The sequence below is a fragment of the Neofelis nebulosa genome, chromosome 1, assembly GCF_028018385.1.
Source record: "Neofelis nebulosa isolate mNeoNeb1 chromosome 1, mNeoNeb1.pri, whole genome shotgun sequence".
Lineage (NCBI taxonomy): Eukaryota > Metazoa > Chordata > Mammalia > Carnivora > Felidae > Neofelis > Neofelis nebulosa.
Window position 1 is genome coordinate 176,861,388 of NC_080782.1, and position 22,190 is coordinate 176,883,577.

The 22,190-nt window shown below is 44.0% G+C and overlaps 1 protein-coding gene across 5 annotated transcripts in view; it reads left to right on the forward strand.

Annotated features, from left to right (window-relative positions):
• ABCC4 (ATP binding cassette subfamily C member 4) overlaps nucleotides 1–22,190 on the forward strand; it is a 264,459-nt gene that overhangs the window by 208,440 nt on the left and 33,829 nt on the right. For all 5 annotated transcript variants that reach the window (XM_058681819.1, XM_058681826.1, XM_058681841.1 and 2 more), the window contains 5 exons: nucleotides 878–997; nucleotides 2,276–2,386; nucleotides 3,346–3,446; nucleotides 4,972–5,163; nucleotides 13,529–13,684. In XM_058681819.1, the coding sequence (XP_058537802.1) occupies nucleotides 878–997; nucleotides 2,276–2,386; nucleotides 3,346–3,446; nucleotides 4,972–5,163; nucleotides 13,529–13,684 (680 nt within the window). The remainder of the gene's footprint in view (nucleotides 1–877; nucleotides 998–2,275; nucleotides 2,387–3,345; nucleotides 3,447–4,971; nucleotides 5,164–13,528; nucleotides 13,685–22,190) is intronic.

The window sequence follows — 22,190 nt, forward strand, 5'->3', positions numbered from 1 at the left end:
CCAACACCTCCCTGGTGGGCAGGAGCCAGCCCCTGGTGCTGACACACAGGGTGCTCTTAGAGGAGATGGCAGGGAAACAGATGGCTGGTCACATGACCTCAGGCCCCAAGCCAGCATGAAGTTACTCAAAAGAGAATGGCCGCTAAGTCCATGGTCAGGTTCTGAAAGAGTTATGTCACTGTCACGCAGTGACCTCCACAGGCCAGGTGTCCAGCAGGGGAGTTGCCTCCAGCCAAAGTCAAAGCTATTCAAAGACCTTGTGGCTGCACAGGCCCCGTGGGTGCAAGGGCACTGCAATACCTGCGTTCTCTGTCTCCCAGAAAGAGATTCTTGACGCAGGAGCGGGACTGGCTGTTCACCGAACTTCTCACCAACCTGTTACCATTTCAGGGACATACTGACTAGATCCCAGTCCTTCATAGTCACAGGTGGAGCAAACCATGATTCCGTGTGGTGAGAACTGTAGCAGAATTCAGTGTAAGAACGTTAGCGACTCAAAAATTCCTGAACAGAATTTCCTCCCAGAAGGCTGTCAGGGAAGAGTTCTGGAGGAAGGCCATATTGGAGGAGGACCTTGGACAAATGAGTTAGCAAAGAAAGAATTTAATTATTTAAATCTAGCCATGATTTGAATTTTGTCAAAGATAGGTTCGAAGAGAAACTTGTGTTTTCGGGTCGTTAAAGGGAAGCGCGGTGTGACCAGGAGTTTGAGGGCTGACGTGTTTGTTCCTCTCCAGGAGGGGCATCGTCCCTTCTCCCCTGGGCAGCCCGTCCAGAAGCTCTGGGTGTGCCATTGAGTGGGATGTGTGGCCACACAGCACGAGAGGCAGGTGCTCTCCTCAGTCCCGCCTCACCGACTTTCTGTCTGCCTCCCCAGCACGGAGCCCGGTGTTTTCCCACTTATCGTCGTCTCTCCAGGGACTTTGGACCATCCGGGCATATGAAGCTGAAGAGAGGTTCCAGGAACTGTTCGACGCACACCAGGATTTGCATTCAGGTCTGTGAGTTTCTGGAAATGGTTTCAAAGAACAGTATATGCCCCCTCTCTTGGCCTTGCTGGGCAGCACCTCTCTGTCTGTCTTGCCACCAGCCCAGCCCCACATCCTTCCTCAGCATGTCTTTGTCCTCTCCCCTGGGTCGTGACTCCTCTCAGAATCCCCTGTGTGTTCCCCCTTCCCCCTGTCACACCACTGCTTCCCCCGTCCCCCCCTACCCCCAGTGGCTTGCATTGTCCTTCCATCACTTTCTGTCCTTTTAGGGCAGGAGTCAATGGACTTTTTTTTGTTAAGGGTCCAGATAGGAAACGTTTTAGGCTTTGTGTACCATATTATCTATTGTAGCAATTCAGCGTTGCTATTGTAACAGGAACACACAGCCGAACATAGTATATCAGCAAATGACCATGGCTGTGTTCAAATAAAACTTTATTTACAAAAACAGGTGGTGGGCCATGTTTGGCCTACAGGCTATAGTTTGCCAAGTCTTATTTTGAGAGCATTCAGGGTGACAGAAGTTGCTGAGGAAATCAGTTTCCTGATTGTCAGATTTGCTACCTACTTGATGTGGGAACTTTTAGCAAGATGATCCTTGAGATACTGGCTCCTAAGGAATAAACACTGTGTGCAGGACCCCATAGTAGGTATGGAAAGTACTGGAAACAAAGTGGAGGTCTTGCTGTCTGTTATCAGCTGGGAACAGTAAACCACGTGAGAGGATAAGCTTCATGTTGAGCCTGGCACTCTAAGAAAGGTACTGATGAGCCCATTTTTCCGAGGTTTTTATTATCCTATTTCTACTTATAACCTCTGAGTTGAATTTTCCTTTTCTTTTTTTTAAAGTTTATTTTAATTTATAGAGTGAGCAAGTGTGAGTGGGGGTGGGGCAGAGAGAGAGGGAGAGGGAATCCCAAGTAGGCTCCACACTGTCAGTACAGACCCTGCTGTGGGGCTCAGTCCCACGAACTATGAGATCGTGACCTGAGCTGAGATCAAGAGTTGGACGCCTTAACCGACTGAGCCACCCAGGCGCCCCTTGGTTGAATTTTTCAATGCATGCCTCCCACAAAGCCACTGTACCAATTCCTGCCTGTACCATACATTGCTTTGTGTCAGAAGTTGGCTTTCCGGAACCTTCTGGTTCCTTAGGTGTGCAGCTTTGCTCTCCATGAGAAAAAATTCTCGTGTAGCTCAACCGGGCAAAGTGTTCTCCCGCATTCAAAGTAATTAACATGGCTTTTCGACTTACTCATTTTGCTTATTATGCTTCGCAAACCCAGAGGCATGGTTCTTGTTTCTGACTACGTCCCGATGGTTCGCCGTGCGTCTGGATGCCATCTGCGCCATCTTTATCATTGTCGTTGCCTTTGGGTCCCTGATTCTGGCAAAAAGTAAGTACAGATGTGAATAACTATTTGTGGTATGATTACAATTTTTAGCTGCGTTTACAGTTATTAAATTAAACCCTACCACCTTGTCCAATACCATATACTGTCTTGTTCTAACGGATCGCATTAAAGCATTCGCGGTGTGTCGGGCCGGGTGTGATTTTGCTGTGTGGTCTGTGTAGAGTGCTTATTTGGACCCTGATGAGTTTCTTTTATCTTTGCATAGGTTGAGGACCATGTGAGTGTAGCAGCTAACTTTCTGTACTTTCCTGGGGAAGTGTCTGGAGAATATGGAGAGAACCAAGTTTTCCGTTAAGTGTTTTGTCCAGCTTAGGGCTTTAGGTTTTAACTTGAGAGCTACTGGGATCTCTTGGGCATACAAGCCTGGTACACTGGGTTGAGAAAGCCATTCAGCAGGAGAGAATGCTATGCTCCCCACCAGGTGGGCACCACATGAGCAGGTGTTGGTGTGCAGGGGGTGAATTCGCTACCCCTGACTATTCCATTGTGACAGCACTGAATCATAGTATTAATAATGGAACAGTGGGAGTAGTATTTTAGATTTCAAGGCTGGCTCTCAGAACCCATTGCCTTGTTTTTAGTGGTTTCTAACTGTGGTCGCATTGGATGTAGAATGTGAAATTACGTAATGATTCTTGAAACAGTAATGCCAAAAGTCTGAATAATGACATTGTTTGTCACCTATGCAATACTGTCAGGTGTTTGTCAGTCCTGTTGGAGTTCATAAACTCACTTAACAGTCTTTCTGAATTTATAGTTTTTTTTTTTTTTTTATTGTCTTATGGTCTTAGTCATCAGATAGTAAAAGTATAACTATTACTATCATCATGTGTCAAGTATTTACGTATTACAAAGGAGTCGTTTTGGTAGAGTGAGAGGAGGATCTGTACTCGGGATTAAGAATGGGACTGATTTGATTCCCTTTCTCCTTCCTATTTTAGCTTTAGATGCCGGGCAGGTTGGCCTGGCGTTGTCCTACGCCCTGACACTCATGGGGATGTTCCAGTGGTGCGTCAGGCAGAGCGCCGAAGTGGAGAATATGGTAATGTTTATCTTTACGTTCTTAGCCTTTTCAAGTCTCCCTGCCATTAAAGGGCATGAAAGCACTTCTTATGTAAAATATTAAAACTGTTATTTTTACATCGGAGCTAACCAAGTTTTTCAGATCCTTCTTCCATCTGTTTAAAGTTAGTGTAAAATAAAATATACACATCTTTTCTTCAGTCTTCTGTGTGCTATGTCAGCGGGTTTTAGATTCACCGCAAGCTGTCTTCAAATGTAATAAATGTTCTCTCTGTAGGAGGGAGGTTCTGAAGTCCTGGAGAGGATATAAGCTAATTTCTTAGAGGCCTATTTATTTTTGCTTCTTAATGGGTAATTCCTCATTCCTGATAAAAGAATTCAGTATTTTGAGGCGGTTCGTTTAATTAATAGGTATCTCCCTTTGCGTGCCTACCCTCCCTCTGCCTCATTTTAGCATTTATTCTTGTATGTTGTTGAGCACCGGAATTTGCTGATGTCCCTTCTTTCTGGTAGGGTAAGCTCCTTCTCAGAATGTGCTAGGCAAAGGTGTCAAGATGGTTGTTCAGGAGGCCTTAGTAAGTAAATTCTTTCCTCTTTGGAATAGTTGCACCTTCTCCTGAAGGGAAATGAGAAGAGAAATGAAAGAGAAATCTTTCCAGTGTGCTCTTCTAACAGAGTAGAAAGTGACTGATCATGAAAATGAGATTTAAAAAAAAAATTTTATTTATTTATTTTGAGAGAGAGAGAGAGAGAGCATGAGTAGGGGAAGGGCAGAGAGAGAGGGAGAGAGAGAATCCCAAGCAGGCTCCGTGCTGGCAGCCTAGAGCCTGACATGGGGCTCGAACTCATGAACTGTGAGACCATGACCTGAGCCAAAATCAAGAGTCGGACGCTCAACCGACTGAACCACCCAGGCACCCCTAAAATGAGTTTGACGGGGGCGCCTGGGTGGCGCAACTGGTTGAACGTCTGACTTTTGATTTCGGCTCAGGTGTCAATGATCCCAGGGTCATGGGATCGAGACCCATGTTGGGCTCTGAACTCAGTGTGGAGCCTGCTTAATATTGTCTCCCTCTCTCAGCTTGTTCCCTCTCCCTCCCTCCCTCTCCCTCCCCCCCCCCCCTCTCTCTCTCTCAAAAAAAAAAAAAAGGTTTTTTTGATGACTTAGGCAGTTCAACTCCCCTAAAACAGATGGCTCTTCTGTAGCAAGATTGCAGATGGTTGGCCACAAGTGTTCCTTTCTTTGACAAAATCCTTGGTTTTTTTGTTCAGGTGTGAAAAGTGGAAAAATAAAATCTCAGGATTTACTTCTCTAATTCTTGTAGTTTCAATGTAATGCTGAAGGAAGTAGCCATAAGTGAAAGTGTTACAAGACTATGAACAGGTGTGTAAATTGCATCAGTTCTCATCAGATGCCTTCTTTGGGGGTATTGGCACCTGAGATATACTTAACTAGCTAGTATCAAAGAGCATTTCATTTTACAGTCTCTTAACATGGATGAGAACCTCCCTTCCTAACCCATGTGATGTCCTGTGTCTTTCAGATGATTTCAGTAGAAAGGGTGATTGAATATACAGACCTTGAGAAAGAAGCCCCTTGGGAATATCAGAACCACCCTCCGCCGACCTGGCCCCAAGAAGGCATGATTGTCTTTGATAATGTTAACTTCACATACAGTTTAGACGGGCCTCTGGTGTTGAAGCACGTGACAGCACTCATTAAACCAAGGGAGAAGGTTTGTTTAAACCATCTTGCCTCTTGACAATTTCAGTTACAGATTTAACCCTTCATCCACCTGCAGGCTTTCTGGTCACGTGTCAGGGGGACTCCTTGTGTCTCTGTGGGTATAAATTAGACCGGATGATCTTACTGGTAAATCTTGCCTGGAAACTGACCACGGAACGGGGATGCCAGCATTACTTTGCCTCGTGTTGTGAGCTACCTCATGGTGCTTGGTGGGCTGAGCCAGGACACTCTCTGAAATCTGATTCTTCGTGCCTGAGACTTGGGAGCTCCTCGTCACTCGCACTTCAGTTTCTGGTTCCCACCTATTCTTACTGCTTTGTATTTCTCACATCCTCCTCTTCCTTCCCGTGGTGGTCTCTGTTTACGGCCCTCCGTCCCTGTCCCTTTCCAGACTTGCCCTCCTATAAGCAACCCCCCGTCCTTCCACCCATAGAGTGCTTCTTTCTGGCACACGGATCTGATCCCTATGGGACCCCCGGTAGCTCCCAGCCTGGACAAGCTGGTGCTGGAGCCGTATCGAGGCCCAAGTCCACTAGAGCTGGGGCTGCAGGCCAGCTGTCAGCCACCAGAGAAGAGCCCGGAATCTGTGACCCAGTCAGGGCTCAAGAGCCAGAGCCCCCAGCGGGAGGCAGTAAAGGGCTCAGAGACTTGCTTGAAGTTGATGAGAGGCAACCCAAGGGGACAGGGGATGATACACGGAGAACAGACTTGCCAGCGTCTAAGTCTGCCAGCAGTGAGACTTGGGTCCCTCGTCCCAGACCAGATTGGGCTCTTGAAGAAGCAGTGAAACCAGAATAGACAAGGCCATAGGAAGCTCTTTCCCCACCTACCTCTCCACCCTCAACTCCTAACATGAGCAGTGCCCCCAAATGAGTACTGTGTAGGTTTTTCCATTGCACCCCGGCCCCCCCTGTCCCCAGCATGCGCACACTGCCCCTCTGCCTCAAGAGACCCTTCCCTTCTGCCACTTGGCTGGTGAAAGTCTCATTTTCAGTCACTTCTAATGCATCTGCCTCTGTGAGACCCTCAATTCTTCCACAACATCTTACATATGGTTTTTAAAATGTTTATTATTTTGAGAGCGCATGAGGACAGGGGAGGGGCAGAGAGAGAGGGAGACAGAGAATCCCAAGCAGGCTCTGTGCCGTCAGCACGAAGCCTGACGCAGGGCTTGAACTCACAAACCGTGAGATCATGACCTGAGCTGAAATAAAGAGTCAATGCTCAACCGGCTGAGCCACCTAGGCGCCCCTGAAGATCACGGGCATAGCACACCTGACTTTCTAGCAGCATTATGGATGCCTGGAGTGGAAGCACTGCACGTTCTTCATCAGTGGATGGGTGGATAAGCAAATGTGGTCCGTCCACACAGTGGGGTATTCCAGCCTTAACAAGGAAGCAAATTCTGACACGGCAAGAACGGCGAGGACATTATGCTAAATGAAATCAGCTCGAGGGCAAAATAGGACAGAGCCTGTGATGCGAGATTCCTAGCCTGCTCTGATCCACAGACACAAATAGTAGAGAGATGAGTGCCAGGGGCTTCGGGGGCAGTCAGTGGGCAGTTAGTGTTTCATGGTGACAGAGTTTGAGTTTTGCAAGGCAAGAAGAAATCTGGAGATTGCACAACCGTGTGAGTGTATGTAACACCCCTGAACTGTACACCTAAGAAATGGGCTGGTAAGTTTTATGTTCTGTGCATTTTACCACAAAAACATAAAATTAAAGCATAAAAGGTAGCACTTGCAGCCTGCTGTGCCATTTGGGGTCTGTGTCTCACAGTACCCTGAGGCTGCTTAAGGCCAGGGAGCATCCTATTTTCATCTTTCTTCCCCCAGAAAACGGCATCCTGCAGGGCACACAGTGGGTGCTGAGGGTCTGCTGGCTGGGACGGGAGGGAGTAACGTGCAGGTGTGAAGCAACCAGTATCAAAAACATACTTCCCAGCCAGCTCCTGCAAGCAACCCCACACCTAGATGTGTTAGATATCTGAAGAACTATTCTTTCAAGCTCCTTCTACCACAGACCCGTTGAGTGGACTGTAGCCATAATGTGATGATTATACCCTTGCGACACGGAAGAAGAAATGTTGAACTTAATGCCCAAATGATACCCAGGGAGCAGCTGTAGTAAATCACATGGCAAAAGCTGGCTCCTGATTATTTCCGGCCTTAATGCAGGTGAGGAGAGGGCTGCTGTGCCGGGAAACGTTAACTGTAGCTCATGATGAAGTTCTGTCCCTGTGAGCACCGTCAGGGATGTTTGCTTGCTCACAGTGTGCCCATCAGATGGCATGTTCTAAACATAATTCTGTTAATCTGCATGCGTCTTAAATTTCTCTTGAAGCCGTAAATTATGAATCACCTAAGAAACTGTAGTACAACTTAGAAACATAACAGATTTGTATTTTTCGGTCTTTACCCCCAAATCATAGGATTCTCTGAGATTCTCAATGTTGGGGGCAGGGATCGAATTTGGAGATAGTTACAATAATGCCAATAACTTTTGTGTCTTGGTCCACTGGTGGTGTCGCCTTCAGCTCCGTTTATGTCATTGGTGATCATATCCAGGCTGCAGAGTCACGAAGTGACTTCACTGCCTGTGTAGGTCCCAGGTCTCGTTTCCTCCCCACCCACCCGAGCATTTAGGGACACCACCGCCCCCGTCCTTTGGGGTTGCATTTGATCGGGAGAGGCTGTTGTGGGGTCGACGATGTGGGAATGTGCCAACACAGCAGAAGCAGTGCTTTATTCTTCCAGCTTTTTCCTCTACTGTCCAGATTCCCCGGAGTTCTAATGAACAGGAAAACGTAATAGGTAGTAAACAGGTTTCTAATTAATGGAAGAAATAACAAGTAAAAATGAAGAGCCCAAATGAGGTAAATAGCACCCGAGGCTTCCTGGTTAGATTCTAAACACTGGCTGCATTTTTCATTTAGATGATTTTGTGGTTGATTTGATCATTTTAAAGAGTACTGGGCCATTTTAAAGCATTTTCCAGCTCTAGAAGTAGATTGATTTTGGTTTGTTATTTTTTTTTCTTGCTCAGACCTATTACTTGGATAATACATTTTTACAGATGTGTACTAGACCTTGCTATAACGTGCAAAAATATTAGTTTCCTACATTTGCTCCTTTTTTACATAATATTTTTTCAAGAACCCCTTCCCTCACTCCAGCTTGCCTCCCTTCCCCTGCTGACTTCTTAATTTCTTGCTATCCAGGCTGTGGTACCTGTGTCACCTGGGAGCTTCTTGGAAATGCTGACTCTCAGGCCCACCCAGACCTCTTGTCTCTGAATTGCCTTGGAACAAGGCACCACCCTGGTAAAGTCCTCTCTCCCACAGGCAGTTGTGGATGACTCTAACTCATGATTTCTAGGAAATATCCTTTGACAGTTTGAAATTGGGCTCATGAATTATCCCACCCCCTGTGACTGAGCATGACACTCTAGAAAGTTCTATGCTACCACCCTGCTGATTTATTTACTTTTCTATTCTGCAAGTCATGAATTTACGTTAGAATTTAATTCTGTATGACTCCAGGTTTAAGGATGCATTTGCCTTTTCACTGTAGTCTGGCTGCCTCATAGACAACATTCCTTTTTCTCTGTGGCTTCCCCATATCCTCCTACAGGGATTTGGGTCTAGAGTCGGAGACAGCCCAGTGTAGCAATATATCTAAGGCCCTTTCACCACCCAGTGGGATGAAAAATTAGCCTCACTGCCCCAAGCAGGGCATTAGGTCTGTCTGGCCTGTTGGCCAGGTGCTCTGTGTTCTTCTCCTAGCTTCAGCCGTAGGTGCCTGTTCTTCCTGTTGACAACTAGCCCACCTGACGACAGGTGGCTAGTTGCTCAGAGCTGTGGGCTCTTTTGTCCACTCACCACAGTATATTCCCCTGTATCCACATCATGCTGTAAATATCAGGTGATGGGATCTGTGGGGTAGGCCAGTTCCTTGCTGGCAGCTACACCTCTCCCCACTTTCTTCGGGCCAGGCAGAGGGACATAACGAGGTGCCAGGCCATCCACGTGATGAAGAGGCCATCAGCAGAATGGACAAGGAACAGGCAGAACTGGGTTTGAGTCTGTCCTGCCCCGTTTGGACTCTGTTACTTCAGGCAGGCTAATTAACCTTACTAAGCCTCTGTCTTCTCTTCTGCAAAATGAAAGTCATAGGTCCTCTAGGGTTGTGCACCTCCGATGAGATGAGACACCCAGCACCAAAACCAGCACGAAACAAATGCTCAGACGACGATCGTGTAGAATGGCCATAACCAGTTTTGATGTGTAAGTTGTTGTCTGCAACAACTGAAAATGAGGGCATGGCCATTTGAGTTAGTATTTATGGTTATAGGATCTGTTTGCCACGTCTGTCTTCTCTGTCCAGCTTATCCTGTACCTCAACACTATGGCGATAGATTTTCCATAAGTTTCTCCATCCTGACTTAAACGCCTCAATTCTGTACAAAATGCCCATTTGGCGCAGGACACCGCATGCAATACAAAGAATACAAAGCTGAATCCGTTTCAGATCCCAGTAGAAGAAAGTCCAGTGGAAGAAAGAAGGTTGTATAAAAATGGCTACTAAATAAGCTAGAAGGCGGTCAGAGTTTTTATCGAAGTTTAGAAAAAGATGACCTACCTCTTCTGGGTGGGAGGAGCCCACATGAAGGAACAGGAGGAGCATTTCCGAGGTATTAGGCACTTGAGGTAGACTTGGTGACATGTGGGTAAGATCTCAGCAGGTGGAAAGCATGGGAAGGGCGTTTGGGCTGGTGGGACCAGCGCAAGCAGAGGCGTGATGCCTTGATCCAGCGAGTGAAGAGCATTTGAGGGAATGAATTACCAGGTGTGTAGCACACACTCTCACATTTAATCTTCACGACCTTCCGGGTCACCCCAAGGGAGCTGACTCATGGAGGTTAAGGATGGAGAGTCAGTTGGGACACTCCCGTGGAAGGGACTTCCTGGGACCGCATGACAGACAGGGAGCTGCCCTGTAGAAGCTCATTCTGAGAGGAGGGCACCCGTGATCCACGGTGGGAAGAGGCAGGGGAGAGGGAGTCAGTAGCCACCCTGTTCCCCTAGCAGGTCGTAATGGCGAAAGTGAGTCCGCTGTTTGGAATCAGACTGATGTGGATTAAAACAAAGCTGTCACGCCCAGGTGCGTGAATGCACAGAGAAAACAGGTGGGGGCCAAAACTGGTGTCCTGTTTCTGGAGGGTAGTTTGGCAGTACTTGACAGCCTCCTTTGAAAGTGTTTATACCTGTTTCTCAGCAATTCCACATCTGAGAGTTTATCTCAAGGAAGTAATTAGGGCTGTTTTCAGAGATTTGGCTTCAAGGATATTTAACACAGAGTTACTACTTATAATCGCAAAATATTGGACACAGCCTGAATGTCCCCAAATGGAGGGTTTGTTAAATAAATGATCGCATATACGGTAATATTATAGGGCCGTTAAAATATTTTCTTGAAATACTAAGTGAAAACAGATTACTATAATATGTTCACATTAATCTCATTTTGTGTAAATATACGAGCTTGTATCTTAACATATGCATGCACTTAATTCCAGAAAGAAAATATACATCCTCTAAAGAATGGTTTTAAATCAAAGTGTTAGGGTTATGACTAGTATTTATTAAGTTTCTGCATTCATTTGCACTGATTATGGTCAAGAAAAGAGTTTTGTTTTCTAAAAGGTAATGCAGAGGTCCCTGGGTGGCTCAGTCAGTTGAATGTCCGACCCTTGATTTTGGCTCAGGTCATGATCCCAAGGTCCTGGGATCGAGCCCCACATCTGGCGCCTGGAGCCTCCTTAAGATTCTCCCTCTCTCTCTCTCTCCTTCTGCCCCTCTCCCCTGCTCGCGTGCACGCTCTCTCTCAAAAAAACTAAATCAAGGTAACACAGCCTTGCACTCAGGTCAGGGACTGAATCATAAAACATTGTGGAGGTAGCATCTTTAGGGCTTGATACCATGCGGGACTAGGAGAAAGCTGGAAAAGGAAGGTGAATGTGTTGAGCCCATGAGCCCAGGAAAGAAGTCATGAGATTAAAATGGAGAAGTTGGAAAAAGCAGCTATTTTGAGTGGGAAATTGTGTGTTAATCATGTTGCATTTGATCTAGAAGAGATCTCCATTGAGAACATGGAGAAATACACAGAAGCCATGTTATATCTAGACTAGTATACTAGGACCTACCCATGTGTAGAAAATGACTCCTCTGTGAAATATAAATTAGGACCTACCGTAAGGTACAAAATGGCTATAAAGATTATAAAATTTGGTGAAGTCACTTTCCTTGTGTTTATCTCTTATTTGATCTAGAAAGAGAACTTGATCTAGATTTGATCTAGAAATGTCTAACGTGCTGGTGTGGTTGTCAGGAACCAGCCTCAGCCTAGTTGGGAAAACATATGGGGATAGTTGCAAATCAGCTAAAATAAGAGTATCTTCAAGTATTTCTTTGGTTTTGAGAATGTAAACTAACTGATATTGGTGATATTCTCCGTGGGAAGTTTCCTCTTATGTAATACACCTCTTATGTAATACAACCCCTTGGTGAACTGTGAAAGACACAGGCTATGGTTTGATGACTGGAGAGTAGAGGGAAATAGCCAGAACCAGGTTTTCTTTGAATTTCCTGTTTGTTTTTACCCTCACTTGAGTTTGGAGACCACAGACCTGTGGTTGTGGGCAGGCCTCTGCCCCCCTCTCATATCCCAGCCCTTTACCAAAAGTCTACAAATGTTCCAGTTTGCACAGATGGATCAGTTTTAGTTGTGATGATAGCACGGGAGCATCCACACGTTCTCAGAGACACAATTCTTGCCTGTATCTTGATACATGTTGATTTACATTTGAGAACACGGAGAAATACACAGAAGCACACAGAAGCCATGTGTGTCTAGACTAGTATACTAGGACCTACCCATGTTCAGAAAATGACCCATCTGTGAAATATAAACTAGGACCTACTGTAAGGTATAAAGTGGCTATGAAGATTATAAAATTTGGTGAAGCCACTTTTCCTAACGTTTATCTCTATAAAAGTAGACTCGCTCTTGAAATGCCATCAATGATCGTTGTGTAAGTTAAGCTTTAAAACTTGGGAAGTACTCAAATGAGATAATATGTAAAGTTCCCAGCATAGAATCAGTGCTCAGAAAGTTATTCTCTGTTGAAAGTTGTGAGTTTTAAAAATTTACAAATGTTTGAAAGCCTGTCCTGTGCCCTTCATTGATTCCAGATACCTAGATGAGATGATATCATCTCTTGGGAAGCTCCCACCAGGGAATTTGTAGTTGGGCAAGCTCTTTGGTTTAAAAAAAAAAAAAAAACCCAAAAACACAACAGTTTCTGCATATAGGTTTAAATGCACACAGCTGAAAACCAATTTTGTGCAATACAGTTTCGTTCCTGACCGGCATTTTACCTGTTTTATATTGATTCTTTGATCTTATTGTCAGTGTATTTAATTTCCTTGTGCTTTGGTTCTAATAACCAGACTGATACTGGACACGTATTTTTCCTAAGGGGGTAATTGTGAGTATTAATTACTTTGTAAAATGCCTTTTGAACTGCTCAGATGAAAGGCCCCATATAAATAGCAAATGTTATTTGTGTTGTTGTTGTCGATGATGATCTCATTATGGGTATTTCAGCTACTGGCTACTGTTTTTTAAGACACTGAGACTTGCATTTTAAAACGTTAAGATGTTTCCTTTTGAGACAGAATGTAATCAGGTGTTTAATAGCCAGAAATGATTTGGTTGTTCTACCAAAGAATAATTATATCACCTCTTATGTAATAGAATTCTGGGAAAATGATTACCTGTTTATGTATTGCTTCTGACTTGTTGACAAACTATAAAATTATCCAAGAAATTCTCAAGGTTCAAAATAACCAGACACTAGGAATAAAGCTAATTTTGAAACTTACTTATCAACCACTTAGTAGATTGCTGGGTTTTCACTGCTGGCAGGCTGATTATGCTATTTTTAACTTTTCTTTAGACCAATGGATCTCAACCAGGGGCAGTTCCCCCACCCACCGAAGGGACACAAGGGACATTTGTTAATGACTGACATTTTCGGTTGCCACAATCGAGGGGTGCTTTTGGTATCTAGTAGGTAGAGTGCAGGGATAGCGACAAACATTTTACAATGTACAGGACAGCTCTCTACAACAAAGAATAATCCAGCCCAAAATGTCAACAGTGCCAAAGTTGAGAAACTCTTGGACTACATTTTAATATAGAACTTCCTTAATCTGTCTTCAACAACCAGAGTTTCTCCTGATACATTGTGTTTTGTGACTTCTTAATCCCTCCTGGATCTCTTTACAGGTTGGCATTGTGGGAAGAACAGGAGCTGGAAAAAGTTCCCTCATCTCGGCCCTTTTTAGATTGTCAGAACCAGAAGGTAAAATTTGGATTGATAAGATCTTGACAACTGAAATTGGGCTCCACGACTTAAGGAAGAAAATGTCCATCATACCTCAGGTATACAAGTCAGAGCATCCTCACATGTCCTTTTTATAAGAGAACCTAAGTTTAATTGCTTTTACTTTTATTCCTTTTTTTTTTTTTAAGTTGAAGGATTGATCCTTTTGCCCCAATAGAACATATTTTTAACAGCAAGTATTTTCATCGGATATCGGGTTTTGTTTTTGGGCGCGTGCACGTGCATGTGTGTGTGATTTAATAACTTAACCCGGTGAAATGTCTGGACTCTAACTTCCCCAAGTACCCCAGAGTTATCCACTGATAACCACATGATTCTGAAAAGAAAATGATGAATGATTGGTTTAGCTCCTGAGAGGCTTCTGTAGGGAAATGTGGATTTTAAATGTTTTAGTGGTAGACTTTTGCTGTAGGAAATGTAACTTCTCAAAGGTAATTCTCTCCATGGAGGGCTTTCTGTGAAACTGGTGGGCTTTGAGAATTACTGTGTATATGGATGCTTTGGGGAGACTTAGAATCTAGCCATTAGTAAATGATTGTAACCAGGAAGCAGTAGAGAATAGTGAGAAAAATACAGGACAAGGAATCCCATGTCTCTGGACCTCAGGTTTCTCTCCCACAAAAGGCATCTCCTGGAGCCGTTGTGAGGACTGGGTCAGCGGCTGTGGAGTGCTGCTTGCAGACCCAGGACCTGGCTGCTGTGATGATGGAGGGTGCAGTTGGCCATCTCTTTCTGGGCTTTGATTCTGTTCCCTTATTCTGCTTCTTAATAGAAGTATGACTTTCAGGAAATGTTTTAGTGATTGGATAATGCACAGTAGAAGCACCTTTCATTCCTTGTGGTCCATCATTTCAGTTTCAGTAAAAATTCAGAAGGTATTGGGAGCCTGGGTGGCTCAGTCAGTTGAGCATCTGACTTTGGCTCAGGTCACTATCTTGCCATCAGCGTGTTTGAGCCCTGCATCAGGCTCTGTGCTGACAGCTTGGAGCCTGCTTCAGATTCTGTGTCTCCCTCTCTCTGTCTCTCTCTGCCCCTCCCCTACTCATGCATGTGCATGCACACTCTCTTTCTCTCAAACATTAAAAAAAAATTTTTTTTAAATCAGGATACTCCTTTCAGAACCACAATGAGATGCCATCTCATCCCCAATAGTCACTACTATCAATAAAACGAAAACACTGGGGCACCTGGCTGGCTCAGTAGAGCATGTGACTCTTAATCTTGGGGTCATATGTTCAAGCTCCACCTTGGGTATAGAGATTACTTAAAAAAAAAAAAAAAAAAAAGAAAGGGAGAGAGGGAGGGAAGGGAAAGAAAACACCAAGTGCTTGGAAGTTAGTGGGAGAATTTGAACCCTTGTTCATTGCTTGTGTAGGTATAAAATGAGGCCACTGTGGGAAACAGAACAGAGTTTCCTTAAAAATATAAAAATAGGATCACATAGGAATGATCATACAGAATGATCTTATCCTATTACCAACTCCACCTCTGATTTTGTAGCCAAAATCATCGAAAACAAATTCTAAGAGGTACTTGTACACCCATATTCATAGTAGTGGTATTCACAAGAGCAAAAATGTGGAAGTGGTCCAGATGTCCTTAGGTAGGTGAGTGGAGAAAGTGTGGTGTGTTCACACAGTGGACTATTATCCGGCCTGCAAAAGGAAGGAAATTCCGACATGAGCTAAGGCATAGATGAACTTTGACATTGTGCCAAGTGAAGGAAACCAGTCACAAAAGGACAAATACCCTAGGATTCCACTCCCGTGAAGTACTTAAGCAGTCAGTTTCCTGGAGACAGGAAGTAGAATGGTGGTCGCCAGGGGCTAGAGGGAGGGATGGAGAGTTAGTGTTTAATGGGTACAGAGTTTGGAATTATAAAGAAGAATTGTGGACCTAGACGGTGGTGATGGCTACACAGTGATGTGAATGCATTTTAATACCACTGAATTCGTCACTTAAAAATGATTAAAGTGGTAAATTTTGTGTTATGTGTACTTTAGCACAATTAAAAAATTTTTAATAACTCTCCTATCCCTGATGCTTCTATGCTTTTTCTTTTTTTTTAATTGAAGAATAATTGACATACAGTATTAGATTCAGGTGTATAACACTGTGACTCGGTACTTACATACATTATGAATGGTCCTCACGGTACATCTGGTGACCTTTTTTCCACCTGTCACCTTGTCATCATCTTCATCTATTTTATCCATTCGGAAAAAAGAAATTTGTTTTTTAAAATATCCCTTTCAGGAAAAATGAAAAGAAATTTGCAGCACTTTCAACCCCTGTATTTATTTTTTTTTTTTTAATTTATTTTTTTTTTTTTCAACGTTTTTTATTTATTTTTGGGACAGACAGAGACAGAGCATGAACGGGGGAGGGGCAGAGAGAGAGGGAGACACAGAATCGGAAACAGGCTCCAGGCTCCGAGCCATCAGCCCAGAGCCTGACGCGGGGCTCGAACTCACGGACCGCGAGATCGTGACCTGGCTGAAGTCGGACGCTTAACCGACTGCGCCACCCAGGCGCCCCTCAACCCCTGTATTTAAAGATTTCCTCTGGCTCTTAGATTCATGACTTCGTGACTACAGTAGAAAGTAAAGGAGTTGAAATTCCCAAGTTTTGTATTTCGGTTGTACCTATCTCTGAAATGGGCCAAACGAGATTAGTGAGCAGAAACAATGGGCGTGCCTGTAAAGTACTTTCATGTCCTTGGATGAAAGGACCTAGGAACACGTCCCGTGTTATTTTTAATGCTTCTTAATAAGAAATGGTTGTATGCTTGTGTACATAAAAGAACTGTATAAATAAAGAAATAACGTTGGATGTTTCTTGGCTCTGCCAGTAATGTTTTGGAAGCACATCTGAGCAAAGACTAAATACACCTTGACATCACCACAGGTTTTGGTCCTCTTCCATAACTTCCCACCCTACTTTGGAGCATGCTGTAGGTGCATACTCCGGAGAGCATGCTTACAAAACAGTACTAAGCTTTGTACCCATGGAGATAATGATCACCAACCATTGTAAACACACAACCTTTCATTTTTCACTTCGTGTGCCTTTGTCTCTAAGAGGCAATGTTTGTTGATTAAAGAGAGTCTAGAGAGACCATGTAATGTGTAAAGGGTCCCAGGATATCTTCTAGGAGGCAGCCAGGATAGAATCTTTAAGATCACATGACCCACATTTTTATTCCGGCCCAGTCTCTGGACTGTGTGAGTGACCCTGATGACATCACTTGGCCTCCGAGCTCCAGCGTCCTCGTCCTTGAGGCAGGTCTAGTAATTGCTGCCTCACAGATTTGTCATGAAGATTTAACCGGATGAGAAAACGTCTGTGGCCCAATGCCTTGCTCTTAGAAATGCTTGGGAAATAGTAACTATTTTTACTAAGGATCAGGGCACTAGCCTTTTGGGTGTTCTGGTTACTTACATAAAAGTAGTAACAGGTTCTGGAAGGACTTTGCTCTTTAATTTCTATTTATGTTTTTGTGATCCTTGGTGATTTCCTTTACATCTGTTGCTTATCACACAAACCAGATTATTTCTATAAACTTAAAAGAGTGAAACAAAAGTGTGCACAATGAGAATTCGAGGGTAAAGTGTAACAGAAACCTATCAGCGTTCTTCTCACAAGGAGCAAGAGAGAACATCACTTTGTTTTCTGGCCTCCCTCCCACCTGCTCTTTCCCGACCCCCGCTCTGTACCCCACTGATACGCCGCAGTGCCCCCTGAAGACCCTGGCATCCTTTCTCCACTCCCCCCACATGTTCGCTCTTTTCTAGCTCTTCCGGAGGCTGTGTCTCCAATTTCTGTTGCTCCTGTGCTTGTTTTCATCCCGGATGAGTTACACAAGTGTGAATAACAACTAGTATTTGTGGAATCCTTCACATATTTGAGCCTCTTTCCCTACTGTCTCCGCCTTCATCCTCACAATTATATGGTTATCTTCATCTGACCCATTTAAAAATTGAGGCACAGTGAGTTTAACCCACTTTACGAGCATGTGGCAGAGCCAGGGTTCCTGTTTATGTCAAGGACGTTCTCGGGCAGCTAACCGCTCCTCCAGGGACCAAAGCACATTGGTGACTGCAGTCCCCCCTACAACTGCTGTGTATCACAGTTCCGCGGGCACACCCATCTGCATGGGTGTGGGACACAAATATTCCACAAAACACGATTACTCTTAGTGCTCTGCACTCTACTTGCTATTATATCCATTCTGTTCTAGTTCATAGAAAAGACAAAATGGTCATGAGGCACAGAATTGATTTCATGATCCGTTGGCTGCACCTGCAGTTTGAAAACCACGTTCCCTCACTGTCCCCTGCTTGGCTGGGCTCCTGATACATGGTAGCCCCATACCTCGAGCCCTGGTGGTGGTCCTGATTCTCACAGCAGCCCTACAGGGTTAGCCCTGTTTTCCAGTAAGGAAACAAAGGCTGCTGGATACAGTTAACTCAAGGCACACTCAGCACTAAAAGAAAATCAATTTAGGAAAAGGCGTTAATTCCCTTATGTGTCATGGGCTAGCGTCAGGAGAAGATACTCAAAATCTTAACCTTGCTAGAGCTGAGAGCCCTTTCTCTTGACAGTGTGACTGGCTGCAGAGGTGGGAACAGCTGTTGGCCTGGTCCCTTGAAGGACGACTTCCACCACTCTTCCCACCAAAATGAATAGGAAACCGTTTCCTTGTGTCTCAACACCCTGATTTAGGGAACTAGGGAGTTTGGAGCTGTCTCTGCAGAGCAGAATGAAGGCATGTTGCTTGGAGTTCCCGGTTTAGGTGAGCCAGGTCGGCGCCCTGTTCCCTGGCTCTGTCTCGCTGTGATCCTGGCTGCAGCGGTGAGCTTCCGTGGCGGCCCCGTGCTGCCAGGCTCGTCTCAGTCCCTGCTGACCACGCCATCAGAGATCAGAACTGGGACAGGTGTGATAGCAGCCAGGGCCGTGGTGGGAACGGGAGGCAAGGGAGCGGTGGGGATAGTTGGGGGCCAGTCCCCCCAGGGAACTTGGGAAAACACTGTATTCTTTGAATGTACTCCTTGATTTGTACAATTTATGGAGGAAGTAAAACATGAAAGTGCTTTCTAAATAATTTTACAAACAGAATGGGTAGCTAAAATAGACACTTCCTTTGCGCTCCTTTGCGCTTCCTTTGCGTCTTTAAATAGTTAAACGCATTCCCCAAAGAGAATAGCAAGATGAGATTATATTTAGGGAATAACTTACTTATCTGAAAGGATCTGGAAAAACGGATTTCAAAACTTTTTTGGATGGATTCTCTACATCTAAGGCCCCTTTCCTTTTGGCACCAAGAAAATGTTTTCAGTTGAAAAGTGATTCCATGCAAATTCATTATTTACGATTGCACCCCAAGGGTTGGCACAGATCAACAGCTATCATCTTCATCATGATTAAACAGATTCACTTTTTATATTTAATAGACTTTAAAATCAAAGCAAAACCTAGATATTTTTTAAGCAGTCCACTGTGCTCCTTTGGTATTTCTATTCCCTGGGTTATCCTCAGTGGGTTGGGAAAGGCTAAGCGAAGCTGTCCCTTTAAGACTTCTTCGTTATTACCTGGTTTTCTTTTCTCTCTTTTTTTTTTTTTTTCTTCCCTTGTTGAGAACAAAACTCAGAGAGAGAGAAGAGGTGGGTATGCTGTTACTAGTAAAGAAATACAACTGGATTCCAGCCTAATGGAGTCGGCCTTTTGTTTCTGACACTGAAGTCTTCATTAAAGCCCTTGGAACTGCTCCCCAGAGCTCCTGACCTTTCTGTATCGAAAGAGGACTTTACACGACTTAAATTCTTTTTCCTTTGTCGGCAAACAATGTTCTTTTCTTCTGAATATGGATGATGATCGGTTCATTCAGGGGCTACAGGATTTAAAAAAAGAAAAAAAAAAAAGGAAATCAAGATTTAAAGCTACTTCAGGTGATTGTCTCATTCTTGCAACTGGGAGATGAGCTGCCCTTAATAAAGGTCCTCGGCTCAGCAATGAAAATGTAGCTGTCAGGACGCATGGAACCAGCAGCCGCTCTGGAGGATATATTTTAGTAGAGGGCGGTTTCCTGGTTGGGGGCTGGAGTGATTAGGGTACAGTAAAGTGTTGTGCTTTCTCTGCCTGGTTTGTAACCACTTGTATGGTTTTTGTCTTGGACCAGGGTCGTTTTAAGCTTCTGAAGGTTAGTGGGTAGGGTTTCTTTTTGGGATAATGAGAGGTTTGTCTTCCAGTAGCATACACAAAAGGGCTAACATGACCGTGGTTCTCAGTCTCCCCGTTGTGTTGAGGGATTATCAATTTACTACGCCAAAAGCTTTGATTCAGAGGTGGCCATTTTGGGTCACATGGCTGATACGAACTTGTGGTATGTTTGTAACAAAGGAAAAAATTGCTGAACGTGGCACAAAAGATAAAAAGAAAAAAAAAAGTCAACTTGAAACTGATAAAAAAAACAAACAAACAAACCAGGTTTGATACTAATGTTTCAGTTAAAATATTACCCCAAACAAAAACATTGGTTTACCTAACCATAGCATGCCAGCTAACTCTTATTAAATGAGGTTTAATTGTGTACCTTCAGAAAAATATATACTTAGGCTAATACATTTAGTGTATATGTTTACATGAAGGTTGTATGTCCTACCATAAATCTCTGCACTGAAATGTTCTGCCTGCAAACATTTTTTACAACACTTATTCATTATAAGATTAGTTTATTAACTTCAATTGCTTGGAGGTGGGTACTTTAAATAATAGTATCTATCAGAAATGATAATTAATTTGACCCTTATCTGCTCTTGCAGTGTGTGTCTCCTATGAATACTTTTATCACCTTTTGAAGATAATATAGTGGTTTCTTACTTGGCAAGTGGATAAAAGCGGACTAGATAGAAACCAAAACGAGCACCATGCATAAAGCACACGGGCATAGTAAAACAGACACTGTTAACAAATTGCCTGCCGCTTTTAAAGAAAAAGGCAGCTTCATTCAGCTAATCTTTTAATAAATCATTCTCTTCATTCAAGTTTTGATCGAAATTGTGCTCATTTTGAAATACATCTTTGGCATGTCATAACAGAAAAAATATTCTAGTTTACTGAACTACTTTGTTCTAATAGCTGCTAACTAAACATGAGCAGTCGCCTACTGTATCCCTTTAGATTGACTGTATGGATTTAAGTGGGGACCCTTCTTGCATTGGGAAATGCTGAAAATGTAACTTTTTCTATTTATGATGGCAGTGACATGCTGATAATTAGCAGGGCCTCCTTAAGGCCTACAGATAGCTGAGTTCTCTGTCTAAAACTCAGCATAAAGCTGCTGCAGGCTCAGCATCAGAGTGAGCAGTTTCGATCTCGGCAACAAATCCCACATTAGTGCCCCAGTCTTTGGAGAGATGGATCCATTTCAGGAACTTTCCCGAAGAGAAAAAGGTGAAGGGGGTGACGAGAGGGACCCTTCCTGTTAATGAAGTAGGCGATCGAACTTTAAACGTGTGCTCCTGTGCCTGTCCTGTTGAACCACCCAAACCGTGGCTCCCAAATGGGCAGATACAGGGCCTTTTCATCGTTTCACAAAGGAAGAAAGGTCTGTCTTTTAACAACAAGGCAGTTTTTTGGTAGATGAGCTTAGGTAACACTTCCATAGAGTGTACTTTGAAAGCCAGGTGGACACTTTATCCTAGACTTCTTACCGGATGTGCATTTGCGCTGTGACAGGCACATGAAGGCCAACAGGTCATGTAAACCTGGATAGGCTCGTGGTTGCTGTGAGCAGAGACCACCTCCCACTTCTTTCACTGGCTTGAAGCCCATCCCTTAGCCTGTTCTCTTTCAGCCCCTTCATCTCCTTAACCACCAGTCCTCAGAGTCTCTCAGCTTGGGCCCCAGAGTGGATACTGCCCATGGTTCAGAGCCTTGGCGGGACGGGGCAGAGCATCAGGAAGTGAGGAAGGTTGGGTAGCAGCCCTTCCCCATCTGGCCCTGTCGTTTTTATAAACCTCAGAGAATCAGCTGGAGGAGGAGACGCATTGGCCTTGATGGACTCTTTGAGTTGATAATTACAAAGTAAGATCAAGTAGAGTCTGAAGAATTTCTGAAGTAGGATGAATGAAGAATTTAAAATCCCAAATAGAATGATGATTATTCCCCTGACAAGGAACTCTTACTGTTGCTTAAATTGTTGTTCAGTCTTTGGTCCTAAGTTCGGTAGTTTTAGGGGAGACTATTTATTTATTTATGACAGTGAAAATTTTCTTTTATGAAGCTTTGCATATAAAATCGTGCCCCAAAATTAAAATAGTAGAAAGATAAAATAAGTATTGCAGTAGATAATAGGAAAAAGGGTGCTGTATTGGGTTGAATTGTGGTTCCTCCAAAGATACGTCCCAAGTCCTAACCCCTGGTACCGTGGTCTTTGGACGTGTAATTAAGTGAAGGATCTCAAGATTGACTGGGTGATGCGTATATCCCGTGATAAGTGTCCTTATAAGAAGAGGAGAGAAACACAGATGCAGCAGGGAGAAG